The sequence below is a fragment of the Macaca fascicularis genome, chromosome 2, assembly GCF_037993035.2.
Source record: "Macaca fascicularis isolate 582-1 chromosome 2, T2T-MFA8v1.1".
NCBI classification, from domain to species: Eukaryota; Metazoa; Chordata; class Mammalia; order Primates; family Cercopithecidae; genus Macaca; species Macaca fascicularis.
Window position 1 is genome coordinate 149,901,729 of NC_088376.1, and position 27,251 is coordinate 149,928,979.

A 27,251-nucleotide genomic window follows, 5' to 3' on the forward strand; every position below is an offset into this window, starting at 1 on the left:
CCCAAAGAGTTGAAGCAATTCGTGTCAAGAAGGTAGACAGTGTCAGTGGCAGATCAAGGACTGGCTGGATGTCATGAGTGGCACCTTGTCATGAGCATAGGAAGCTGGCTTCCCTTGATGGGAGGGTCCCAAGTTTGTACCAGGGGCACGTAAGGTGGGACGAACGCTTCTCCGTGTGTACAATCCTAGACTCCTGAGTAAGAACGTCACCGACGTCTGCTCGGTCAAAAAGGTGCTGAGCTTCCCTTCTATTTGTCTGGTGCATAATGACATTCACTAAATGTTGATTCCCCTAAAAACAATCAATATGTACAGGCAAAAAAAGCGAAGCTTAGCAGATGACTACTCAACTACTCGCAGAAGCTCTAAGGGGACGTTAACTTCTATGGCGTTTAACAGGCAACAGGTCCTACAAGTAGGCTGGAGGGAAGTCAGACTTCCCATCGCACCACGAGTTATCAAAATGAATTTACTACCTTCTTCTTGGCAGATGAGCAGTATTTTTGTAAAAAATATCCTTTTCAAATAAAGTATGTAAATGATAACATCAGAATTAGCACAAAGTTGCAAAACAAATAGGGCCCCAGCACGGAGCACCCTTCAGCCAAAATAAGAACAGAGGAACTCACAGATGGGGGCTGAAGATGCGACTCATCTTGGAGACGTGGTCGTTGTCACAGTCTAGGTCCTCGTCACCTGGCTCCATGCTGAACTTCCTCTTGCTGGGGCTGATCGGGGGAGGGCCAGTGCGGTGACTGCTGAGGGCAGAGGCCACCGGCAGGGTCTGCATTCTGGGTTCTCCCCTGAGAGCAGCTTCACCTACGCAGAGAGAGATGATGTAGTCACCGAGCAGGAGAAAGGCCCCCATCTCAGTCCCCCAGGCTCCCCGCCTGCCCAGCCAGCCCCTTGCAAAACTACTCCCAGTGGAAAGTTTTTGGCAATGGGACGGGGCCGCCTGCCATCCTCTGAACACGGTTTGAATGCGGTTAGCTGCCAACCATGAGACATTTTACATCAACGTGGTTTTCTAGCACAATCACTCTTTAGGGTAGAGTTTAAAATAAAAAGTTGCAGTAAAATAGCAGGGGGAGAGGCAAAAAGCATTTGCTGTAAACAATTTCAAAAGTTAATTTAAAACACCAAAGCATTTGCTGTAAACAATTTCAAAAGTTAATTTAAAATACCAACGGTCTTTTCACGTATGGGTATTCCACTCGATATGGACAGGAGAATGACCTCACTGCATTCATGAAACCATTATGCCCAACTCACTTTTCCTGCTTGTTCTGTTTTTTTATTATAGTCTTGGTATTTAATTTCTTTTAAAAGAATGAGGAAAGTTTATGGGCTAATAGTTCACACGTTTGCCCCTAAAGTTAAAAGAAATATAAATACATCGTTTAACGGGAAATAAACTTTTAATTCTTATAGTACACTAAAAATTGCACATTAAAATATTATCAGCACAAAACTTCAGCATATAACTTATCACAAGCATAATATGTAGGTCGGTGCAGTTCTGAAACATGTTTCGAAGTTAGGCAATCAAATTAGGGTCCAAATTTCCATTTGATTTGACATCTTGGTGTTAAAAGGTTTTGTATGACATCTTGGTGTTTTTCATTACTATTTTAAAAGGTTTTGTACTAGGCAATCACTTTGTGCCTCATTGTGAATTAAAATAAGCATAGCCTTTCATAGTAATAAAGGTTGTGTACCTTCTAAACTTTATAACGACGAACGATTAAGAGAAAACGTCAAACTTTCTAAGTCACATGGGGGGAGCACCTAAATTTTTCACAAATAACCCTTTTGTTGTACTGTACATTTTGGTCTCTCGGACCTGACCAATTTTGTTTCCATTTGGTCACAATTTGAGAGTAATACGAGGATAAAGTCAACTTCATCTGAGGCCTTGTGGTACCTAAGAAAAGGGATCTTTGTTTGCCACCACTAATTTTCATATCATCACAGATGTGTGGACAGTGTCAACAGGCATTTACTTCATACACATATGACAAATATGATTTTGTTGGAGAAAGGAGTGAGGAAAAACCCTCTGAATATTTACCAGGAAAAATAAAAACTTGGCCAATTTAGTCAGCAAGATATAAACTAGCAAATATACAGTGACCCATAATACACCTCCAGCCAGGATTTCTTTTAAGGATTCTGGCCCCAAAGCAAACTGGAACTTTCCATTTTAAATGAGATACCTAAAACACAGGCCCCACGCTGGCCTGCCACACTCAGAAATTCAATATGATCTTGGTTGGCCTATACTCGCTATTTAGTAACTTTTCATTTTAAAAAACAAAAAGAGCAGTGCTCATCTTTATACTTTCATAAATTAGAAAAATATCCTTTCTAATTATCTTGTGATACTTCCTCCTCCACAAAGAGAGAAGAGGCTGTTCCACGGGAAAGCTTCAGAAGCCCAAACCCAGCTAATTTTCTGGGAAGCCCTGATGATACCCCCAGGAACGCAGCAACTGTAAATCAACCCTCATCAAAATGGTACCAGCTGACCCTCCTCTCCACCCAGGGTTTCTCAATACCCCTGGCAGGATGCGAGAGGATGAGGAGTCCTCGGGCTTGGACCCCCAAGCTGTGGTCATCATTTCATTAGATGCCAGCTGTGTAGCAACAGGGGTTGCTATGGAAAACAACCACTACAGCAACAGACTGAAATCACTCCAAAAAAGGAGCCATCACTCATTCCACCAGCATACACTGTGACGTGGAAAGCAAAACCCTTGGGTTAAGAACAACATTCCCATTCCCTTCCCCAGTTTCCAACCTAGTAAAAATTCTCGTGCTTGTTTGCATTTTTAAGTTCATCCAACGGATGCACTGCTTATCTTTAAGACTAAATCACTGATGTCTAACATAGAAAAAAATTCCACAAGAATCCTCAGAAAACACTGGAGATTTGGGGGTGGGACTGGGGCTGGGGCTACAGCTACAGGCCCCATGAAGGCACTCCAGGTATCTTTCACCAGGGACTGTGACAGAAGCCTCCACCAGGTCCCCTGGAGACAGTGGTAAATGTGTACTGTAGCACTTCAGCATCTCACTTTGCTGGCGCTGGAAGGACCGCGGGAAACACAGTTTGCCTCATTTGATGGATGAAGAAGCTGTGCCCCCAAAACATAGTGTGACTTACCCAGGATCCACCAGTTAACAGGTTAGCTGGAGGCAAGAACCCATGGCCTCTGCAATCAGACAACGCCTCATCGTAAGACTGGGCAGCCTTACACAAGGCTTAGAGCAAAGGAAAAGAATCTGCACAGGTCAGCGACAGGTTCGTTCAATTATGTGCCTTTACGCATCTTTGGGGCCCCTCCCTAGATGGCCCTAACCCAACACTTGTATTTTAGACAGGAGTGGTAACAGCTGTATGTGTGGTGGGTTAAAATTATTTTAGTAAAACCGAAGCAAACATTTGGTCTAGGAGAAAAGACACGTGCATTGCAATCTTGACTCTTCCTTTATTTAGCACGGGGTGAATGTGGGCATGCGCTTCCCCTCTCTGGGCCTCCCTCCGTACAACGTACAACGAGGGGCTAGACTAGCTAATGTGTCATGTTCTTTCCAGCTCTTAGAATTACTGATGCAATTCTATGATCAACAAGTGACCAACCAACTAACCAACATTTACTAAGAAACTGTTACTTGTGTAATGGTGAACTAAGACAGCAAAACTCGAGGTATGTGCCTCAGATGTTATTCATCGAAAAAAACAAGGGTGACCCTGGGGTCAAATAAATTTGGCAACCGTGAGATTGAACAACTTTCACAGGAGTTTAACTACAGGCTTTTCTGTCATCTAATGCATCTCAGTCTCTGAGATGGAAACCCAGCAGAGCTGCTTTCAATACCCCCCCAACCCCGCCCCTGCCCCCTTCCCCCCACCGCCAATCTGTTCCTAGTATTCCTCTTTATGAGCCCTAAAAATTTCAGCCCAAAAAGTTACACTAGACTCATCAACATTCCACAGAGAACTTGTTCTTCCCCAAATCTTCTCATTTAAGTTCATGCATCCTGCAAAACCACTTAAAATGCCTCCTCCATCAGGCTGTCCTTGATTCCTCCAGCTGAGAGTCATCTCCTCTTCCTCTGAACATCTATAGAAACTTATCACTCTGGTGCTTCCCTCCCTACTTTATTTTGTGCTTCTGGAAGCAGGTGGCATTTAATTCACTGAATAAACCTGAGAGTGCAGAGCACACCACCTTCCACACAGTAGATGATCAGTGAATACTGACCTACTGAATCAATGAGGCAAGACGACAGGGCGGGCAGTTTACAGAGCTTTAGGATATGTTAAAGATAAAGGTGCTACAGAATAAGGAGTGTTAAAAGATCTATTTTAAAATATATGAAGAAGTCTTACAACAATTAAAAAGATAACAAAAAACAGAAAAGGATTTAAATAGGCATTTCCCAAGAGAAGATATAAAAATAGCCAATAAGCACATGGAAAGATACTGTATTAATCTGTTCTCACGTTGCTGATAAAGACATACCCGAGACTGAGTAATTTATAAAGAAAAAGAGACTTAATGGATTCGCAGTTCCACATGCCTGGGGAGGCCTCACAATCACGGAGAAAGCCGAAAGTCATGTCTTACATGGTGGCAGATGAGAGAATAAGAATGAGAGAAAGGGGTTTTCCCTTATAAAACCATCAGATCTTGTTAAGACTACCACGGGAACAGTATTGGGGAAATCGCCCCCATGATTCAGCTATCGCCCACTGGGTCCCTCCCACAACACGTGGGAATTAGGGGAGCTACAATTCAAGATGAGACTGGGTGGGAACACTGCCAAACCATATCAGATGTCCAACATTGTCAGCCATCAAGGAAATGCGAATCAATACCACAAAGAGATACCACTAACACCCATTAGGATGGTTATGATCAAAAGACAGAATACAAAAGTGTTAGCAAGGATGTGGAGAAGTTGGGACAGGTGTACACTGCTGGTGGAATTGTAAAGTGGCATTGAGAGGTGAAGCCAGCTGGACTTGTGGGTGGGGTGGGGACTTGGAGAACTTTTGTGTCTTACAAGAGGATTGTAAAATGCACCAATCAGTGCTCTGTGGCTAGCTAGAGGTATGTAAAATGCACCAATCAGTGCTCTGTAAAAACGCACCAATCAGTTCTCTGTAAAATGGACCAATCAGAACTCTGTAAAATGGACCAATCAGCAGGACATGGGCAGGGACAAATAAGGGAATAAAAGTTGGCCACCCCAGCCAGCAGCAGCAACCCATTCAGGTCCCCTTCCATGCTGTGGAAGCTTTGTTCTTTCACTCTTCACAATAAATCTTGCTGCTGCTCACTCTTTGGGTCTGTGCCACCTTATAAGAGCTGTAACACTCACCACGAAGGTCTGCGGCTTCATTCTTGAAGTCAGCGAGACCAAGAACCCACCGGAAGGAACCAACTCCAGACACAGCATGGCCACGGTGGAAAACAATCTGACAGCTCCTCAACTGATGAAACATAGAGTTACCATATAACCTAGCAATTCTAGTCCTGGGTACATAACCAAGAGAAATGAAAACATGTCCACACAAAAGCTTATACATGCATGTTCATAACAGCATTATTAAAATAGCCAAATAGTGGAAACCACCGAAATGTCCATCAACTAACAGATGTAAAAAATGAAATATCCATGATGAAATATTATGCAGCTATAAAAAGAAATAAGATACTGATTCAGCCACGGCACAGATGAACCTAGAAAACAGTATGCTGAGTGAAGGAAAGCAGACACAAAAGGCCACATACTGTCTGATTCCATTTCTATGAAATGTCAGAAGAGAGAGGCTCACGGGCAGAAAGCAGGTGAGTGGGTGCTGGAGGCTGGGAGAAGGGGGAATGGGAGGTGACAGTTCATGGGTGCCAGGTTTCTCTGGGGAATGACAAAAACCTTCTAAAATTGATTGTGATATAAGTTGCATAACTCTAAATATACTAAAAACCACTGAAGTGTACTATAGACTTTAAATGGGTGAATTGTATAGTATGTGAATTATGTCTCAGTAGAAATGTTACCTCTTCCTCCTCCAAAATAAGAATATATTTATAAGCAGTATAAGGCTCCAATATCATTAGATTATTTTTTCTCTCAGGCTTTTCACACTAAACTATTAAACAATTAAGAATAGGCATTCATGAATTTTCCCTGGAATAAAAACAAACCTTTTGTTATTATAGTTACATCTCCCTACAATATTAAAGTCAAATAATTTTTAAAACGTTATTTATTTATTTATTTATTTATTTATTTTTGAGACAGAGTCTTGCTCTGTCGCCCAGGCTGGGGTGCAGTGGCCGGATCTCAGCTCACTGCAAGCTCCGCCTCCCGGGTTTAGACCATTCTCCTGCCTCAGCCTCCCGAGTAGCTGGGACTACAGGCGCCCGCCACCTCGCCCGGCTAGTTTTTTGTATTTTTTAGTAGAGACGGGGTTTCACCGTGTTAGCCAGGATGGTCTCGATCTCCTGACCTCGTGATCCGCCCGTCTCGGCCTCCCAAAGTGCTGGGATTACAGGCTTGAGCCACCGCGCCCGGCCTTAAAACGTTATTTATTAAGCTAAAAAAAATCAATTCAGTGAACCACTTGAGGTGACTTGGGCTCTTGAAGGCATCAGATCTTATAAAGCGGCAGTTCAGCTTTTAATCAGTATGTCGAGTGCCTGTGACAAGCTGAAGGCTGTGCAAAGTACTGTCACAAGAATAAATGGTGAAATGTATACAGACCCTGACCACAAGGGTGGGAGGCAAAAGTACATACACCAAAAGGAACTTATCTTGGGAGCGCAAGAGGCCTTTTCCTCTGGTCCTAACGTGTATTCTAAATTTCACAATGGTCTGGCAATTGAAAAAGGAGAAAAGATTATCTTTCTTTTTCAAGAATAAACAGAAGGAAGATTTGAGTTGAGTAACCCCGTATTTTAAGCTTTACAAGTTGGCTTCACTACAACTGTCGGTTTTACTTCTTTCAAATTCCCAATGACAACTAAAGAAGTTTTATTTTTTAAATGTATTCGGCCTTTTACATGAAGATAATTTTATCTAGGCACACGTTAGAAAAATGCCTAAATAAAATAAAGAAAAATGCCTAATATATACAAAATTAACTTCTGTGGTTTTTTGTCATGGTGGCAGTTCTAATGTATGGATCAAAAATATTCCTTCAAATTTCCCCAAAGAAGATAAGCAAAGATGTTGGCCTAAGATTTCACAAGAATCAGCATGTTTATTTCAATGGCAGAGAAGTTTAACAGAGAGAAATGAAAAAAGACAATCACCTCGCTTTATGCTGTGCTATAATGTGATTTTGATAAAATATCGCAAGAAAATTCTGCTTTCAAAGTCAGAATGGAAAGAGGGGAGAAGCACAGGGAGGAACCATGGAAAATATAACCCCATTGTGTAATCCTGTTATTACCGTATCTCAAAGATTCTAAGACTATTTCCTACATTTTCATATTGCTAAGACTAAAGTTTATCTTACAAATAATTGGCATATATTAACAGCCAAGATTGCTTCTTTTTCAGTGGGACATAAAATACTGATTCACACAGAACCTAACTCCAGAGGCTTCAAAATAGCACTGGTCTCTTCAACCTCCATTCTTTTTCTTTTTTGGAGATGGAGTCTCACTGTGTCACCCAGACTGGAGTGCAGTGGCAAGATCTTGGTTCACTGCAACCTCTGCCTCCTGAGTTCAAGTGATTCTCCTGCCTCAGTCTCCTGAGTGTAGCTTGGACTATAAGCATGTGCCACCATGCTCAGTTAAATTTTTTTTTATTATTATTTTTTAGTAGAGATGGGGTTTCACCATGTTGGCCAGGGTAGTCTAGAACTCCTGACCTCAAGTTATCTACCTGCTTTGGCCTCCCAAAGTGCTGGGATTACAGGCCTGAGCCACTGAGCCTGGCCTAACCTCTGTTTACTTATAAAATTAAGTGTTTTGATTAGATCAACTTGACAGCCTACTTTTGGCTCTAATGGACTACGTCTTACATAATAGATATATCTTCTAAAGTTAAGTTTCCTTTTACTGCTAATCAAGAAATACTTTCCAAACTTTTACAGAACACACTTTACATAGTGGTAGAAAAAGCAGATTCAACAAAGCAATCAACTAACAAAATTTTTTGAGATTAGCTAATTATTAGCATCTCATGATTAAGGGAGATTTCATTAAAAAAAACAAGGACTCTTCTAGTTCTCAAAAGTTCCAGCTCCATTCATTTATTCGAATACTACAAGAAAGTTGTAGCCAGCTGAAACCTGAGACAAACAGAATCTGGTCCACCAAATGCAGATTCAATTTTCATAGAACAGAACAATCAAGGCCATGACCTTCAACACAGAGATGGCGTGAGTGATTGGGTTTCAGGGGGATTAATGGATTCTCCCGGGGTAAGGCTGCGTTAGCAATGGGAACCCGGGTCTCGGCCACATGGCCCTTCACCAACTGTGTGGGCCCATCGCCAGACTGGGGTGTAGGCTGCAGAGAAGGTGATGGCAAGGCTCCAAGCAATTAATCAAAATAATGGTATTTATGGGCATTTTCTGGAGATTAGACCAACAGCACGGGGTGAAATGAGAATGTCTTTATGGAGAAGGAGAGGGTAAACTATACTCAAATGTATCTTGCTGTAACTTTTAGGGATAGATTTTTGACAAAGATCTCTATGCCTTGCCGAACAGAGTTTAAGTCCACAATTTAAATCTCCACTGTGTCTAAGGCTTTATGTTCAGCCCCCTTCCCAGCCCCTTTATCATGTTTGAACCTAAATCAAAGAAGCAAAACCATAGCTCAGTCGGCCAAGCCAGCTGCACTGCACCGATGTGTCTCCTTCAGGCTGACCACAGCCCATGGCAACCGACTGACATCATGTCCTGGCAAGAGGGCACCCTGGTAAGAGGACCCAGCTCCCACATTCCATGCCCCTCTCACATCTCACCCTCTCGTCACTGTGCAGGGCAGAAGCCCCGGCAGCCAGGGCTTACTCACTTTCTTTCAAATAATACTTCTTTGTCTCACGGTCGAGCAGCTGGGGAGAAGACACCGTGAATTCAGTCTCCTTCAAATTGTTCAACTTGTGGCTAGTCCCATTCTGGCTCCCTTTTTTCTTTTTTTATAGGACGGCCTTTGCAATGCGAGCCAGCAGATAAAGGCCGTGACGTGCTGTCTGCTCAAGCGCAAGGATCGCCTGCAATTCCCCCAGCCCTTGGGTGGCAACACAAAGTACCTCTCAGCCCCACCTTGCCTCAGGGAGCCGACTGGGCTGGGAAGGGCTGTGCAGGGTCCACACCCTGGACTCGGCTTGCTGTGAGCAGCTCTATTCTGTTTTTTAAGAGCAAAGATGAGATTGTGTTGAGAGAGTACAGCTTCTATCTTGGACTGCTAATAATATAGTTAAGGACAACAGCAGAATAAAACTGGTAGAAGTGAAATATAAGCCATCTTCACTAGAATTTCAAGGAATCTAAATCATTTCATACACACTATACTTTGTAGAAGCCTTCCTGTATCTTCTCTGAGTATTTTATTTTACAAGCATATTGCAACATTATCTATTGTTCTGACTCTTCTTAATGCAGCCCCGTGAGGGAGGCGGGGAAGAAGAGCTCTCGCCTCGCAGCCGAGGAAACTAGTATTTCTTTTAAGTGAATTTCCCAAGGTCGCAAAGCTGATTAATGGAAGCACTGGAAGTAGAAACCTGGGATTTAGACTCCCCAACTTCCATAATCTTTCTAGGTGTGCAAGATGCTTCACTGGTTGAGGAAAATAAATGGGAGGAAGACAGTTGAGGAGGGAGGAAGGTGGACAAGAGGGGGAGGGGGCGGGAGGAAGAGGAGCTTATCGGCTGAACCATGCCCACCCCTGGAATTAACACGTGAAAGTTCTAAACCCCCAGTACCGCAGAGAACATGGCTGTATTTGAAGACAGGGACTTTAAAGAGGTAATTAAGGTGAAATGAGGTCATTAATCCAATCTGACTGTTGTCTCTCTAACAAGAGATCAGGACAAAGACACATTACAGGAGGGCCACCATGCAAGGACATGGGAGAAGACAAGGCGGCCATCTGCAAGCCAAGGAGACAGCCCGCCGGAGAAATAAGCCCGCTGACTCTCTGATCTCAGACTTCCAGCCTCCAGGACCAATGAGTTAATACATTTCTGTTGTTTAAACCACCCAGTCTGCGGAATTTTATTCTGGCAGCCCCAGGAAACTAATCCAGAGAGGAAAGAAGAGAGGACAGGACTGACCCCTGGTTCTGACACCAAGGATGAACAGCTGCCACTGTCCCATCTGTCTGACCTAACATAGTGGGACCGACTGAGATGAAAGCAACTGAACGTACAGATGCCGCTTCCAGACCAGAACCACCTGAGCACGGGAGGAAACAAACACATGGGCTGGCAAGGGAGGAGAATGGGTTTCCTGGCTGGGCACGGGGGAAGTGTACAGCTGCGGCCTGGCCCTCTGACTTGGTGATCATCTGCCCTGCACTAGCCAGAGGAACCTGGACCTCCCAGTAACTCTTCTGCTTGCCTGTAAGTGAGGAGGACTAGGTGTGTGTTCACCAATCAGGTTGGGGCCTCCTTTGGATGGGGAGGCAGTGGGTCTGGGGTGGGACCTGCTCCCAGACAGGACTGATGATGCTGGTGCAGGACGGATGGTGTCTGCTGGCGCCTCTGGTTTTAAATATTAATAGCTATAATTTTACAGGGGCTGAGAAGAAAAGATAAAAGAATGCCAAAGAAATTATATCTATAATTCTCAACATCCGTTGTGAATATACACTAAAGTGTTTTTTTAATAAACTGAAGTTCTCTGAATACCGAAAAGCACTAAAAATACTTTAAATTAAAACTTGTTATCACATCCACACATTGTTATTCATTTAATCAGCAAGTTCTATACTGCTTAAAAATCATTTTATTATCTTCAGGGCTAATAAAAGTCCCTGCTGTCTCATTGACCCTGTTGGATTTAGTTTACAACTGAACTGTATCTTGACAGATTATGTAATACTGCAACCTCCGTGGAGTTAACACTGAATAAGTGGGGTCAAACTAATGTCTTACTATACATATCATTTCAGCTTGAAGAAAACTCTGGTGTGTAACACAACACAAACAGCCTGAAGATCAGCCGATCTAGGTTTGAGGCTGGGTTTTTAGCTTTGTACATCGTAAGATTCAAAAAGATCAAACACAAAACAAACAAGATCAAACACTCATCCACTTCCCTGGTTTCCTGATGCAGACTTAGTAATGACACCTACCTTCTATTCTTGGTCCTCCATTCCCTAGACTCTGGCTCTCAGGCAGCCTCAGAGGCCTCTGAGTAAACTAGGGAAGTGCAGTCCCGCTTAGAGCGTGAGCTCTGCTATGGCTGTGCTCGTGCAGGCTGAGGACTGCCATCCGCCTGAATATTACAACAGCGGTCCAAAGGGTCACATGCACTGACATGGCCCCGACACATCACCAGTGAACCTCAAGGAGACAAAGCCAGCTCAGAACCTTTAACACCAAGCGCACAGTCCTCCTTAATGGAAAAGGCTCTTAAAGCCTGGCAGAAATTCTGCACTGTATTTACTTGCAAATCTACTTTTGTAACATTTTACTGTTAATGAGAAGGAGGAGAGTTATGAAAGTAAATTGTTAGCAGATGGTATTGGAATCAGGCACTTTGCTAGGGGCTCAATTTCCTCCCTGGTAGAGCTTATAAATGTTTAGAAGGAGTAGCTGGATGAGGGTAAGCAAAAACAAACCAAAAAAAAGAGACTTGTTTAAACCTCTTCAGCAGTTGAGCCAAGCCTCCAGAGGGACTCTGGTTGCCACGAAACAGAGGGATTAAGCTGGTAATGGTATGACCTCTTTAAAATTTAAGTGTTTTAGTAAAAATACTCAAAAAATTTCTGTCTGCAAGCCCTGTGCCACGTGACAGGTTAAGCAGTGAAGGTCATATGCTACTATCTGCATTTTCAAAACATTGTTTAATTGGAGGGCGTTCCAGAGGGTACAACTTTGCCACAGGCCCTGAGATGGTTGAGTCCTGGAATCAGTCACTGACCACTAGAGGAGGAAAAAAGGCACAGTCTTGGAAGTGCAGAGAGAAAATGGAAAACTAAACTTTCCCTCTTCTGATCTCCCATAACACTCCGAGCCTCTAGAATGGCCCTGCCCACAGGCTGCCTAATGGAAGAATTCGCCACGTGCTGCTCTTCTCTGTAATACCTCACACACTGTCCCGGATACTGTTCTGGGAGGCACGGAGCAGCTCATTCATTTCTGTATCTCTGGGCCAGTGACAGAGAAACAGTAGAAAGTGGACTGTGGAGTCAGAAAAATGTATGATCTTAGCAGTCTCTTCATCTCTCTTGAGGCTCTATTCAACTACCGTGAGGGATTTCTATGCGAATCAATGAGAATTTATAGAAAGGCCAGCCCAGAACAGGCAATTTATTTATTACACTGTTGGTTGGATTCCATCTGTTGGTGCAATTCCCATCTGAAGGATAAGATGGCTGAACAAAGGAAACCTCTAACTGTCCTTCTTCCTACTCATGAGAGGCCCCCTCCTCGAATACAGTCAGCACCAGCCAGTGGAAGGGGTCAGAAGACAGTGCCCGAGAGCACGGGTCAGTGGGTGCTCCAAATCTGCTCCACCAGGAGCCGGCTACATGATCTCGGCGCGGCTGCCTGACTTTCTATGACTGTTTCCACATGTGTGAAAATGGCAGTGTGAACCCACACAGGCTCAGAGTGATACTCGGCACGGGGCCGCCTCCTCCCCACACACACTCTGGACTTACAGGCTTTCTTCCACACACCTTTCTCCCTCCCTAGAATGTGTTCAGAAGCCCTCTCTGCCAATGCATACTCATCTGCACTTTCAAAACCCGACTTGAGTGCCTCTTGTCGCCCTCAGCCCCAAGAGCACCCCTTTTGATGCCATCTACCTGGGCTGAGCTGCCTGGCAGCATCCCATGTGACATGTGCTGCTGGCTTCAACTCAAAAACTACTCATTTCTCAGCAATACTATCGTGTGTGCTACCGTCAAACAGGAGATCTTGCTCTCTGCAGCAGGTTCCAGTCCAGACCCTGAGGAGTAAGATGGTGGTCCCGGAAACCAGTTCACATTTCTCACTGGCATACAGAGTGCTGAAAAAAGGCTGTATATAGGCCCCCTGATTCTGATCGTGAAATCCCATTATCAGCTCCAAGCCCCCCACGGAGCTGCAGTGGGCAGGGAGCTGGGAGGGGACACATTCCCAAGTCAGCTATCTTAGTCAGCCATTCAGGTATCCCACGAAAATTCATTAACTCACTGTATTCCTTACTATTGCTAAATATGCTGGTTTCAGAAGCCACAGAGTGAATTTTCCAAGGATTAAAACAGGACGCGAAGTTCAAAGATGTCTCAGTCCTGACACAGTGGAAGCAGCATTAGGGACTTGGGCACGCACACCATTCGAGGGCCTGACAACCCTGAAGACGGGTAAAGCGAGTAACTTAAAGTCAGCTTCAGTAAACCTTACCGCTGAAACAGCTAAGTACCCAAGTAAATCACTGTAATTTTTCCAACTTTTAATTTCAAAAAATTTTAAAGCTACCCAAATAGAGTTGAATGAGAACAAGAACATCCCATTCTCTTTACCTTGATTCACCTAGCATAGCATTTTTGTTTTAGCTACATGCATACACGTTTTCTTGCTATGATTTTTGAAAGTATTAATAAGTGGGAGACATCTTATTTCACCCATAAATACTTAAGAACAGGGATATTCTCCTTCAGAGCCATAATACCATTATCACACTCAACAAAGTTAAAGTTGACATACTGTCATTATCTAATGTCCAGTTCACATTCCAACTTCCCCAACTGAACTGTCTGTCTCTTTTTGGTGGCAGGGAGGGTTGGGGGAGTACTTGATTAATTAAGGATCATATACTGCTCAGTGAAGTTGTCATGTCTCTTCAATCTCCTTTCATCTAAAGGCATTTTTTTCTCTTTCGTGACATTGACGTTTTTAAATAATGCAGACCAATGAGCTGTCCCTACAAATTTTGGTGGCCTAATCATTTCCTTATGATTAAATCTGAGTTAAATTAAATCTTTTTGGCAAGGATACTACCCAGGTGATACGGTGCACTCCCACCGCACTGCACCGCACCGGAAGGACCTGACGTCAGTCCATCCCATCGCTGGGGAAGCTGAGCCTGTGGTACACACAGACCGCTCCGTTAGAAACAAGTAAACTCCTCTCTTTTGTAGTAATAGTTAGGGGGTGTGAATCCTGTCACTGCCACTCAATCACATACTCATTTTTTTGTTTGGGTTCTGTTTTTCTATTATTTTTATTTCCCATAGTCATTTATTACGTACCTTTTATTTGCAATCTGAGAGTGCAGAGCTAAGCTGGATTAAACACAGGGTCCCCAGCTACAATTCAGCTCAAGTCCAATTGGGGACACATTTTCATACAAAAGACATTAAAAGAAGCAGACAATATAATCAGGAGTAGCTTATGCTTTGCCCAGAATAAAGCAGGTGCTTAGCAAATATTTCTTTAATGAGGGACCTGTATGGTTCAGGCAAATAAAAGCTATTAGGCCGAACTGCATCCTTTGTGTTCTTCCTTCTCACATCACCTCACCCCTGGGGCTGAAAGAAAGTCTTCCAACATGGCCACCCTGCCTCCCACCATGAGAGATCGGGGTCCCTGATTGATTGGATTGCTGGAGTAAAGGCTCAAATGCCTCAACCTGATCAGCCCATCTCACCCTCTCTCTCCAGCCTTACCCATCTCTCTCGTCTCTCCCCCTCCCCTCAGACTCCACTGCTCCTACCGTCTGCACACGCAGGGGTGCCTCCCACCTCCCCTCCCGCCTGCCTGGAACAGTCCTTCACTTTCAGGTCTGGTCTAGGGTGCAAGTCCCACCTCTTCAAGCTCTTCCTCAGCAATAAGTGTTCCTTGGTCTTCAGTGTCTGAAAACATTTACAAGCATCCTGCATTATGGCTCTTAATCCTATCGCTTAACTGCGATACTATTTACAAACATTTTCACAAGGCTGGAAGCCTTCAGGCCACTTCCTAGACTCAGCTCATTCCCTAGGGCCTCCTTTCCTTCCCTAGAGCAGGCTCCAGGGATAAGCCCTGTCCTTGTCCTTTGCTATGTTCTTTCATAAAAGCTCCCACCCATGCCCTCTTATTGAGACAGTCCTCATCCCAAAATGATAGTGAAGTGGGACTTGTGTCCCTGCCACATCACCCCAGAAACGGACACATGGACGTGGAACCCTTATTTAAAAGGCTCATTGTTGAATCCAGTCCCGTCTAAAGAATGTATACAATTTAGGACTGGCAGAAAAAAATCAGAGGATGTGGTTCATTCACAGGCATTGTTGTGCCTGGGATGTTTGTAGGACTACTCCAGGAAATAAGGAAAACACACAGATGTTTGAGATCTGGTCTTTGCCTCAAGGAATTTTAGTTCTAGTGGGAGTGATAAGTTATGGAGATAAGGAACTGTAAGGACTGAACATTATAAATGCCAAAATAAATCAGATGCTCTTGAAATAAGTGAATTGCATGGTATATTAGTCATATCTCAATAAAGCTGTTACCAATCGAATATTGAGGACCCCCAAAGAGCTTTTGGTTATGTAGGTTAATCTACCAACGTTTATCATAGTAGGAATTAAAATGGGGAAAGTTTAAAAATATTAATTAATTTGAAATAAAAAATAAAGAGATACACTTTTCATTTTAAAGAAAAGAGAGTGATGCCACACACATTTTATGAGGACGACAATAATTCTAACTCGAATAGGAGTGGGATTTGAAAAACGGGCAGGATTTGGACACTTGGAAATAATGGGTATGAGCATTCCAGGCAGGTACACGAGTATGAGGCAAGGCAGAGAGCGGGAATGATGCCACCTTTGTGTGAGAGCAATGGGACTAGAACAATGGGTTTGTTTCTTTAGACTTAAGGCTGGATACAGAGAGGTGGGTCAGATAATAAAGGGCTCTGAACATAGGTGAACGGCTGAGACCTGACGAGTCGGGTCACTGACAGGGAGCCACTGTAAGCATTGACACAGCTGCAGGGAGGCTTCCGTGAGGGGTGCTCTAACACACCGTGCCAGACGGGTGCACACACCTGAGCCAGGGAGCAGGGCAGGGACGCAAGCGTTAGGTGAGGAAGCTTCAACAGTGTTCCATCAGTGAGGATGAAGAAGAGGCAGGTTGAAGACACATTTTAAGGGAAGATCAGAGAGCTGGTATTCCAGCTAGTATTTAATACATTCACCGGATCTTTCCAAAACAGGCCACCCTCAGCTTCTTCCTGATAACTCTCTCAATGTTGATCCTTCCTTGATATAAATTGAGAAACTATGAGATGAACAAGCCAGGAAGCTACACTTGTTCCCTAGCTTATCAATATGTAACATGGAAAAGAAAGAGTGCGTTAGTGCTAGAACTCCATATTTTAAGTTCCACAGGTTGATCTAACAAAGTCTGATTAACCGCTCATATTTACATTTTAATCACTGTCAGGTGACGTTTTTATATCCTAATAAGATTCCATTTTTATTCTTGGAGAAAACTGTCAGTATACTCATTCTCTTTAAACAATTTAGATGTCTACTGTTTGATGGCAGGGGTTGTGCTAAGAGCTTCTATTTATCCATGATTAACCAACATCTATTTAACAGACATTTCCTAAAATCTGAGTTGTGAAGAACATCAAACAAGTCAAATAATAATGCATACAGAAGGAAAAATCTGAATACTGATTTTTAAAAACTGACTCCAATGAAATCTTCCTATATTAAAATAAACCGATTCTAAAAAAAATCATCATCTTTCATTAAACTGGTGTCAGGCTAATATACAGATATGTTGGGTTGTTCACAGTATACAGTATATTGTGGAGTGCTTTTACAGATAAAGTTTACTCAATAATTATAGTTTATGTAAGCTATTATTAAAAGATGTCTGTATTATCCAATAAAAAACTAAGAGGCTATTAGAACTGAAGTCTGTAAGTATGTGACTAGCTTGAGAAAGTATTAAAATATTTATTAGAGAGTTACTGGAGAGTCAAACAGCTAATTTCATACATGGGTAAGTAATTAAATACCAAAATGTATTTATTTCTTTAAAAAAATGGCTTAATAATGGTGTTCGGCATAACCAAAGACTAGGTAAACCTGTGAGCTGCTTTTTAAAAGGCGATTGCAGACTTATTCCACAGATTTTAATGTTAATTGGAAATTGTAAGATCCTTATGCAAAAATTATACGCTATCAAGGACTTTTTGTTTCCGTACCAAGCTCCAAGAAAAGACACTATTAAATAATAAAGGAAAAAAGTCACATAATTTAACCTGAAAACAAATATTCCATTAGCATGTAAAATTTAAAGTGTTTCCTAAACGAAATCATGCCCATGATACCGAGAAGTTTTCTACTCGAGTGTGAAGGTGAAGGTTCCCCCAAATTAATTAACCTAAAATACTGGGGGATGGGGATGTTGCTTACTTTTTATTTCTATTTCTTTCTGTCCTCCGGACCTCTCTCTTTTTTTACGTTTACATTACCCAGTGAGCAAATTTTATCAATGAGAAGCCAGGAAGGGCTGACTCCCTTTGGTATATTTACTTAAGATATAAAGGCCAATCAACCATTGTGCTCAGAAAAGTTGTGGCTGTTTCTGAGCCTACTTCAGATCTCTCCTTAGCTCCAAGTGACTTATTATGAAGCCAAAGAAAGAGGAAAACTGAGCTGATCAAAGGCCGGGCTGTCATTAAGTGAAAATGATGGAAGATGAAAGGCTTGCCCTGCACTTCAAAGGTACAGCTGAGCTCGGGTGAGCTGACAGCAAGCGGTCAGGGATCAGAGAGGCAGGCTGTGGCTTAATGGACTAGATGACATTCCTAGAGCCATTCATCTTTATACAAATCACGAAAAATAGAAACATAGTGACAAACATGCATTTAAATGCTTTCCTACTGGATATAAGGAAGAGTGGGTAACCCAAAAATATAAAGTGACATACATCACATCTACACTTGCAGAATATAAAATAATGAGGTCCAAGAAGTGTTGAAGAAGCTGGCATCTCTAGGCAGTGCAGAATTACATGTTAACAGTTTTTCCTTATGCCCTAGGGTGTGTCATGCAATGAAGCTTAATTTTGAGAGACCATGGATGCAGCAGTCTCACTTCCCTGGTGGGCTAACGCAGAACACTTGGTGTGCTGACGTGGAAGGGCAGTCAAACTTAAGACTTTGGGGTTAGAGCTGGTCTAGAGCTACCATAGGGCTGGGGAAGGAAGGTCAGAAAAATCAGGCCAATTGATGATTACACAATGTTCCCCTTATTCTACCCCCATTCACCCCTGCACAGTGCCCTCCCACCCACACACAGAACCTCAGCAGACAGAGGACCCTTTGGGAAGCAAAGATGTTACATTGTAAGGGGCCTCAAGTCATTAACTGGAATCTTCTTTCTTTTCTTTTTCCTCTGTAGGAACCAACATGCATCTAATCTTCTAAGGCTCCTTAAAATGACTTGAACACATGCAACAATCTTATCTACACTTCTGGTCATACTGGAGACTTTTCAGGGAATTGACTAGGTTTTTCCTCCCTATAGTTTATTGTTAGTGACAGCAGCACCTGCAAAGAGCAGAGAAAGAGAAGAGAGAGTGCCACCTCCCCCCCCGCCCGACAAATTAGTAATCAGGATGTTGGATAACACTGAGAAGAGATGCTCTAGAAACTTTGTATATGTGAATTCATTTCCTACTCCTATTTACCTGTGAAGTAGGCACTATCATTAGTTTCATTTTCAGGAGGAAACGGTCACCAAAAGTAACTCAGCAACTTGCCCAAGGTCACAGCTAGAAATAGGAAAGACTGGATTTACACCCGAAGGTCTGGCTCCAGGGACCACGTCTCCAATGTTAATGTTAATTGGAAATTGTAAGATCCTATACCACTCGGAGAGGTTTCACAGAGCAGATGGTGAAGGCTCAGCAGGAGTGTACCCGTGAACAAAATCCTGCAGGGTCAGCACAGCCTGAGGGGGTGACAGCACAGCACCCTGAGCCAGCAGGGTGAGGGCAAGGGTGAAAGAGCAGCAAGAGGTGCTGGGGGGCAGGGTGAGCCTGGTCATCCAAAGGCGTGAGCACCCCAGGGCCCCTCAAGTAAACATTGATCATACGTAAAACCTTTGCTTGCACCTCTTCCAATCAGACCTGCCACCACCAAAACTCTCCTCCTCTATGGAAATTCCAGAGCTACCTTTTCTACTGAGCCACGCTAAATAAAGAGCTGGGACTTATTTCGCGAACTATTTGACAACAATGACAACATTCAAGCTGGACAGCCACAAATTCACAACTCCCCTTGGCCATGTCTGTCCTGGGCCCTTGCTGACCACCTCCACCTGGAATTCCATCCTCTCCTTCTCTCTCACCCCCAGGACCCGACTGTCCCACCCTGTGTGCACACATCATCCTCTGTAAAGATCATCTGAATGTACACATAGGATGTCAGTTTGCTTCTTGTAAGATAGCTAGTACTGATCCTAAAGAAACCAACAATTCCAGATTGTCAGCTCCTCAAGAAGGGCCCTGAGTGGGGTGTCCAGGGAGCCGCAGTGAATGCCCCTTACCACCAGACACAAAGTCTGGCCCTCAGGTGTTCTCTGAATGACTGACAGGTACCATTAGTAAGGTTTATAATTGAGCTAGTACTTTCCACAATATTTTAATGTAAGCAAATGCACACACACACAAAGAACTCTGCAAATAATGGAATGAATGGAGCAACAATATTCTCCACATTAAGTCTCCAACTTTTATAACAGCTTTATTGACATATAATTCACATGCCATATAATTCACCCATTAAAGTGTCTGACTCAATGTGTTTATAATTGGGGTTGTGCAACATCACCATGATCTAATTTTAGGACATTTCTTCACCCCCAAAAGAAACCCATACCCATTAGCAGTCACTCCCCATATTCTCCTCTCTCCAGTGCCACTAACCTACTTTCTGTCTCTATAGACTTGCTGATTCCAGACATCTCATATAAATTCAATCATATAATGATTTGGTGTCTTTTGTGTCTGGTTCTTTCACTCATAATGTTTTAAAAGTTCATCCATGTTGTAACATATGTCGGTACTGTATTTCTTTATATTGCCAAGTAATATTTCATTGTATGGATAGACCACATTTTATCCATTCATCAGTTGACGGGCATTTGGATTGCTTCTACTTTTTAGCTATTATAAATAATACTTCTATGGACATTTGTGGACAGATTTTTACAGGGCTGTTTTCAGTTATCCAGTATGTACCTAGGAGTAGAACTGCTGGGTCAAATGGTAACTCTATGCTTAACATTTTGAGCAACTGCCAAACTGTTTCCAAAACAGCTACACCATTTTACATTCCCACCAGCAACGCATGAGGCATTCCAGTTTCTCCACATCCTCACCAACACTTGTTATTGTCTTTTTTATTTCAACCATCCATAGTAGGCGGATCTCACTGAGGTTCTGATTTTCATCTTCCTAATGATTAATGATGCATGAGCATATTTTTCTGCAATTGTTGGCCATTTATCTTCTTTGGAGAATTGTCTATTCAAATCCTTTGCCCGTTTTTAAATAGGATTATCTGCCTTTGTATTGCTGCGCTGTAAGAGTTCTATACATATTCTTAATACAGGTCCCTTCTCAGACACATGATTTACAAAAAATATTTTCCCATTCTGTGAGTTCCTTCAAATCTATTATTATAGTTACCTACAGCCTTCAGAGTTACCAACTAGAAAACTTTACAGAAACCTAACCTTCACCTTACCTCTTTAAGAAAGTTTATGAATTTGATTACAAATGTTCTTCTAAATGCCATTATTTTCCCATCCTATACCTTGACAGGTCAGCCTATGACTGATGAATACCCACCACCTACAGCTGGGTAGCAAACTCCTGGGTAATAAGTAACAGTGATATTTACCACTGACATTCTGGCATTCCAGAAATTCAATCTGTCTTCCCAATGCCTTATTTTAATAGTTTAAAAAAAAAATCATACTATTACTAGATGGCAGAACCTAACATGTGTTTGGCCAACCTATTTTCTTTAAAGCCATACTGACAATGATTGTTAAAACTGCTCCCATGCTAGAATGCCCCTCAATTGTTTCGGTCTCAACACAAGGTCAATGGGGACTAGAGTAATGAAGAAATAAAGCAAAACTGAAACATTTTAATTTGGAGTCTACGAGACTATATTAACTTCCAGTCAATTAAATGGATGAGTGGTTTGCAGCCACTGACATTTATATTTCATGATTAGTTCTCCAGGCCCCTTATTCTCTCTGTGCCATTAACCTTTAGGGTGTAGCTCTTTGTCAGTCTCACTTCAATCATGCTTTCGAAGGATTACAGAATTAGCAATTCCAGTTTTTATGGCACAAGCTCTGTCAAATCAGAGAGACAGATGTGAGCTCATGTAACTGAGAGGCTTCCATCTGCTGGACTGAGAACTGAAGCCTAGAAAGGCTCTTGTATTTCCTTTCTTACGCTTCCTTGGGCTGTTCCAGCTTGGAATTACCCATTTACTTACACACTTGGTATTTGAGCAAGTATCTTAAATAGCTGAGGTATCAACCTTTCTTGTCAAAGGTGGATGGCTACTCACCATCCACCTTTTAGTTATGGATTCCCATGGTGGTGACAGAGGAGGAAGTGATGTCACCTCATACATATCCAAATCCTGGCGTCCGCAGGAACCCACACCGAATCAAGTCCCCTCACTAAGTTAACAGGTCATCCACTGGAATCACATCAAGGCTCTGTCGACTGGTTGGAAGGAACAGAAGGAAGAGCCTATTGAATGGAAGCAGCAAAGGATTTCATTTTCAGCAGAGTTAAAATTAAGTATCGTATACTAAAGAGAAATTAGTCATCCTTTGGTATATACACTCAGGGGATTGGTTCCAGGAATCCCACCGATGCCAAAATCCACACATACCCAAGTCTCAAAGTCCACTCACAGGAGAAGCTGGCCCTCTATACCCATGGGTTTCACATTCTGCAGTATTTTCTGTCTGCAAATGGTTGAAAAAAATCCTGAGTCGAAGTGGACCCTCGAAGTTCAGATGGTATTGTTCAAGAGTCAGCTGTATATTCTTTCTCTCAGGATTTTCTGTAAGTTGGGAATGCTGAAAATTTCTACAACTATCTAGGTGTAACTGTCTGCATGTGACAAATGTATTTCTGAAAATTACATAGTAAATTAAGTCTGGTCATGATTTAAAGGCTCTAATGAGCTCCTATGTAAAGCAAAAGTGGTTCTCAGTTTAATTTCACCAATCTGTGGAAATTTTTTTTTTTGAGTCAGGATCTCTGTCACCTAGGTTGGAGTGCAGTGGTGCCATCATGATTCATTGCAGCCTCAACCTCCCAGGCTCAAGTGATCCTCCCACCTCAGCCTCCTGAGTAGATGGGACTACAAGTGCCCTCCACCACGCTTGGTTAATTTTTTTGTAGTTTTTGCAGAGATGGGGTTTCACCATGTTGCCCAGGATGGTCTCGAACTCCTGGGCTCAAGTGATCCTCTCACCTCTGTCTCCCAAAGTGCTGGGATTACAGGCATGAGCCACGGCACCACGGCAAATTTTCCTTATTGTTTTTCATCCAGCCACTCCTATTTCACTGTCTAGTACAATGCTTTCCAAAGTGAGTTCCTGGATGACCTATGTCAGAATCACCTAAGAGACTTACTTAAAATGCATATTCCTGGGCCTGGCTCCAGTCCTAACAGAAAGTTGTCCAGGAACCCCCAAGATATGTAATTTTAGCATGCCCCAAGGAGGTGTCTCTTCTCATGCCTCTTCCACTTTTACAACTGATCAATACCAAGATCAGCCAATACCACATCAGACATTTCTAAGGACATGTCAGCAGTGACGTGGCACAAGGGAGAACTGATGACGTATCTCAGTGCTCACAACCACTCAGGAAATGCTTGATGAATGAGTTTCAGAAAGCAAGATTCAGGCCGTCCTGGTTACCTCCTGCCAACACTAACACATGAAACAGCTCAAGACCAGCTTTAGGAGGGCTCACCTCTATTTTCAAACAATGGCGTATTTCTCTAATTTTTTTTTTTTTTTGATGTTTGCCTTTTTAGAGATCAGGGACTTCATTAAGTGACCCTCCTGTGCCTCAGTTTCCCCATATAGAAAATAGCTATACTATCTGCTGCCTTCTATTCCTATAAGGCATACAGTCCTATACTTCCTATTTGTCTTTCGCCCAACAAAACAACTCATTCCCCAAAAGCTTTGAATTAGGCCTGCAAAGATAGTCCTTAACTACCAATCTATAAATTTCTCAAAGTATAGAAAAATGAGACGGGCAAGGAAGGAAACAAAAAGAAACTTAGGCTTAACTGTACCAGCTAGTCTCAACTTGATCCGAAGGAACACTGCTAGCATTCTCTCAGCTAGCTTCTCACGATTACATTTAAAACCACCACAAAGCCACCATGATCACGCTCTGAGAGGCTGTCGCAGGTAAATAGAGGGATGGGGTAGGAATAGCTCAACATTACTGACAATGCTCTTTAGGGGATCTGAGGATCTGCCTTCTCAAACATCTCATTTCACTTCATCAATATTTACAAAATGTTTGCAAAAGAAGAAATAAGGCAATGAACATGTCCAGAAAGAATCACATGCTAACTTCTAAAAGTTTTTCTCTCCAAAAATTCAGCAGTGCCAGAGGCTTGTTCTTTTGTCCCAGATTGTTTTTCAAGGGCTACCTCATGACAGAATAGATCACTCATAATAACTACATGTTAGCATTTGTGTCACATAATTCATCTCTGGCAATCCACTTCTTTTAAATCCTAAGAGTAGGCCTCCTAAATAGTATTGCTAGCATTTGGCATCTTATCTGACTCTGTGACAACAAAACTCTAGAACACGTAGTTTATAATTCATTATGGTTTCAGGTGAGTGACATTTGGTTCTAAAGTCTTTGGAAGTACAAGTTTGAAAATGCCAAATTTTATCTATATCCCTATCTATAGCTCCATCTGAAATCAGACAGATTACCAAACAGAAAATGTCACTCAGATTCTAAAAATAAACCATGCTACTGCTCCACACAGGTTACACCAGAGGGTTAGGACCATGACATTTTGCTGGGGTTCAAGTGCAAATCAACAAACAAAATGGCATGTTTTTCTCTTCCTTTTTCATAGCTTAAGATTAGTGAAGAAGGCATTGTAGTCTGTATAACTGCTCAAACCAACCTTTATCCAGGAGCTAGTACTGCTTCTTTAAAAACTTTTTTTTTGGTAAATAAAATGTGGTACAGCCATACAAGGAACTACTATTCAGCAATAAAAAGGAATGAAGTAACAAAAGACCAAATATTGTATTATTTCATTTATATGAAATGCCCAGAATAAGCAGATCTATATAGAGAGACAGAAAGTAGATGTGTGGCTGCCAGGGACCAGGAGGACGGGGGGAATGGAGAGTGAAATGGGTCAAGGTTTCTTTTGGGAGTGATGAAAATGTTCTAAACTTCGATCATAGTGATAACTGTACAACTCTGTGAATATATTAAGTACCATTAAATTTTATACTTTAAATGAATGAATTACATGGTATATGAATTATATCTCAGCAAAGCTGTTAAAAATATTAACTTAAAAAAAGAAACTATCATCTTTTAAAAGCTATAGCAGAAACAGAGCCAACATTGGAGAGAGTAAATATGGTGGTTTTTCATCTTTCCAAGAATCTCAACGAGCCCTGGGCATTGCAAAAATTAGTCAAGCAACTGTCACTACTGCAGTGGTAACCAAATACGGAAGCTGAATCAAATACGGAAAGGAGATTATTTTGAACTCAAAGACATAACCTTCCCAAAAAAAATACACTGCACGCACATAAACAGACCACACAAAGTCAAAACAAAACAAGTACCTGTGTGGGTGGAAATGTATCCCAGTGCTACTCTTTTCTTCAAGTCTTTCATTCTCCTCTTGTTACTTCAAAGATAAGCCCTGGATGGGCAGGCACTAAGTTGTTTTGGTTTTTTCTCATGACACAAAAGATCTGGCAGAGCTGGAGATTGCATTACTTTTAAAGGCAGTAATATTTGAAGGTACCATGAATATTCCCCCTGAACAGTGCTCTGAACACATTGTGGTGGCTAAGAGCTATGGTTATCCCATCTCTTCAATGAGAATGGGGCATTCATTCTACAGAAAGCCCTTACAGACAAAATGGGTACCACATCATCCATAAAATGAAGTAAAGAACAGTTGGCTGAAACTTCCCAAACAGCCAGTTACTCCATGTGATATAAATGGGTTTGCAAAGCTGAACAAAGGAAGACAAAGACTAGGAAGGCAAAGCCAGTCTTCCTAGCATGATAACCAAAATTGTCTCAGCCTTTAAAGTAAGGGCTCTAGGATCTCAAATCACACGCACGATACAGAGAAGTGCTAATGGTAGAGGGGATGCACAAGAGATGGTAGATGTCTTGCCCTCAAGGAATTTGTACTTTAGATGGGGTGGCTGGGGCGGGGGGGGGGGGCAGTGAAACTGGATTATTTATTTTTTGGCAAACATGCAAATGAGTGTTATCACTTAAAAGTAGTCATGCTAGAATGACTTGACCCTATTCCAAATAAAATTGCCACTGATCAAAAGGCATTTTCAAACTCCACTTGTGAAACTGGCTTCAGAATGACAGAGAAAAAAACTAGCTCTTCACTTTATAGGCATACTTACATAGAAGTGTGGCAAGGAGCAAGCACTGTGTTTGTTTTACACACACACACACACACACACTCTCTCTCTCTCAGTTTTTTTTTTCTCTCTCTCTATCTTGGTTTTTAAATTACTGGCCACTGTTTAGAAAACCATCAATGTGCCCGGGCACAGTGGCTCACGCCTATAATCCCAGCACTCTGGGAGGCCGAGGCGGTTGGATCACCTAAGGTCAGGAATTCAAGACCAGCCTGGTCAACATGGTGAAACCCTGTCTCTACTAAAAAAACAAAAATTTGCTGGGCGTGGGTTAGCCGGGTGTGGTGGCAGGTGCCTGTAATCCCAGCTACCCAGGAGGCTGAGGGAGGTGAATCGCTTGAGCTTGACCCAGGAGGCAGAGGTTGCAGTGAGCTGAGATGGTGCCACCGCACTCCAGCCTGAGTGACAAGAGTGAAACTTCATCTCAAAAAAAAAAAAAAAAAACAAAAATCAATGTTCTGAGAATAGGATCATCATCACAGTATTAGGTTAAATGTGTAATTTTCCAAGGTAACTACTTTGAAGGCGGGCTTCAACACTTTACCTATTTAGATGTGTAGGTTGTTACATTTGTTTGCTTTTCATCAGTCACATTTACATTAAAGACAATAAAATACAAGGTGATATAACTGCCAAATGTATATTATAGACTATAAACTCAACAGAAATTCAAAAGAGGATGATATAAACATATCACACATTGAAAGAAGACAAAGCATCTTGCTAGGCACTGACATTTTAAAAGGTTAAAGTACAAAAGTTACTTTAGATAGGAGGAATAAATTCTGCCATTCTAGTGCATAGGAGGATTACTATGGTTAACAGTAAAATATTGCATATTCTAAAATAGCTATATATGACAGGCTTTGAAGGCCCTAACCACAAATAAATGATGAGGTAATGAATACAAGAACTACCCTGACTGAATCATTATACAGCATAAATATGTATTGAAACATTGAATTGGCCCAGTGCGGTGGCTCATGCCTGTAATCCCAGCACTTTGGGAGGCCGAGGTGGGTGGATCACCTGAGGTTGGGAGTTCAAGATCAGCCTAACCAAAATGGAGAAACCCTGTCTCTACTAAAAATACAAAATTAGCCGGGCATGGTGGTGCATGCCTGTGATCCCAGCTACTTGGGAGGCTGAGGCAGGAGAACTGCTTGAACCTGGGAGGCGGAGGTTGTAGTGAGCCGAGATCGTGCCATTGTACTCCAGCCTGAGCAACAAGATGAAACTCCGTCTCAAACAAAAAAAGAAAAGAAACATCAAATTGTACTCTAGAAATAGATACAGTGTGTCGACTAAAAAATAAATTTATCAAAAAAA

General features: G+C 42.3%; 1 protein-coding gene across 4 annotated transcripts in view; it reads right to left on the minus strand.

The window, feature by feature from the left end:
- The window catches only part of VGLL4 (vestigial like family member 4), a 163,443-nt gene that overhangs the window by 44,489 nt on the left and 91,703 nt on the right, over window positions 1-27,251 (minus strand). For 3 of the 4 annotated variants that reach the window (XM_005547831.4, XM_005547832.4, XM_005547830.4), the window contains one exon: window positions 630-819. In XM_005547831.4, coding sequence (XP_005547888.1) covers window positions 630-819 — 190 coding nt within the window. Of the gene's footprint in view, window positions 1-629; window positions 820-11,330; window positions 11,458-27,251 lie in introns of those variants that run through there. The other variant, XM_045384721.2, reaches the window with a different exon arrangement.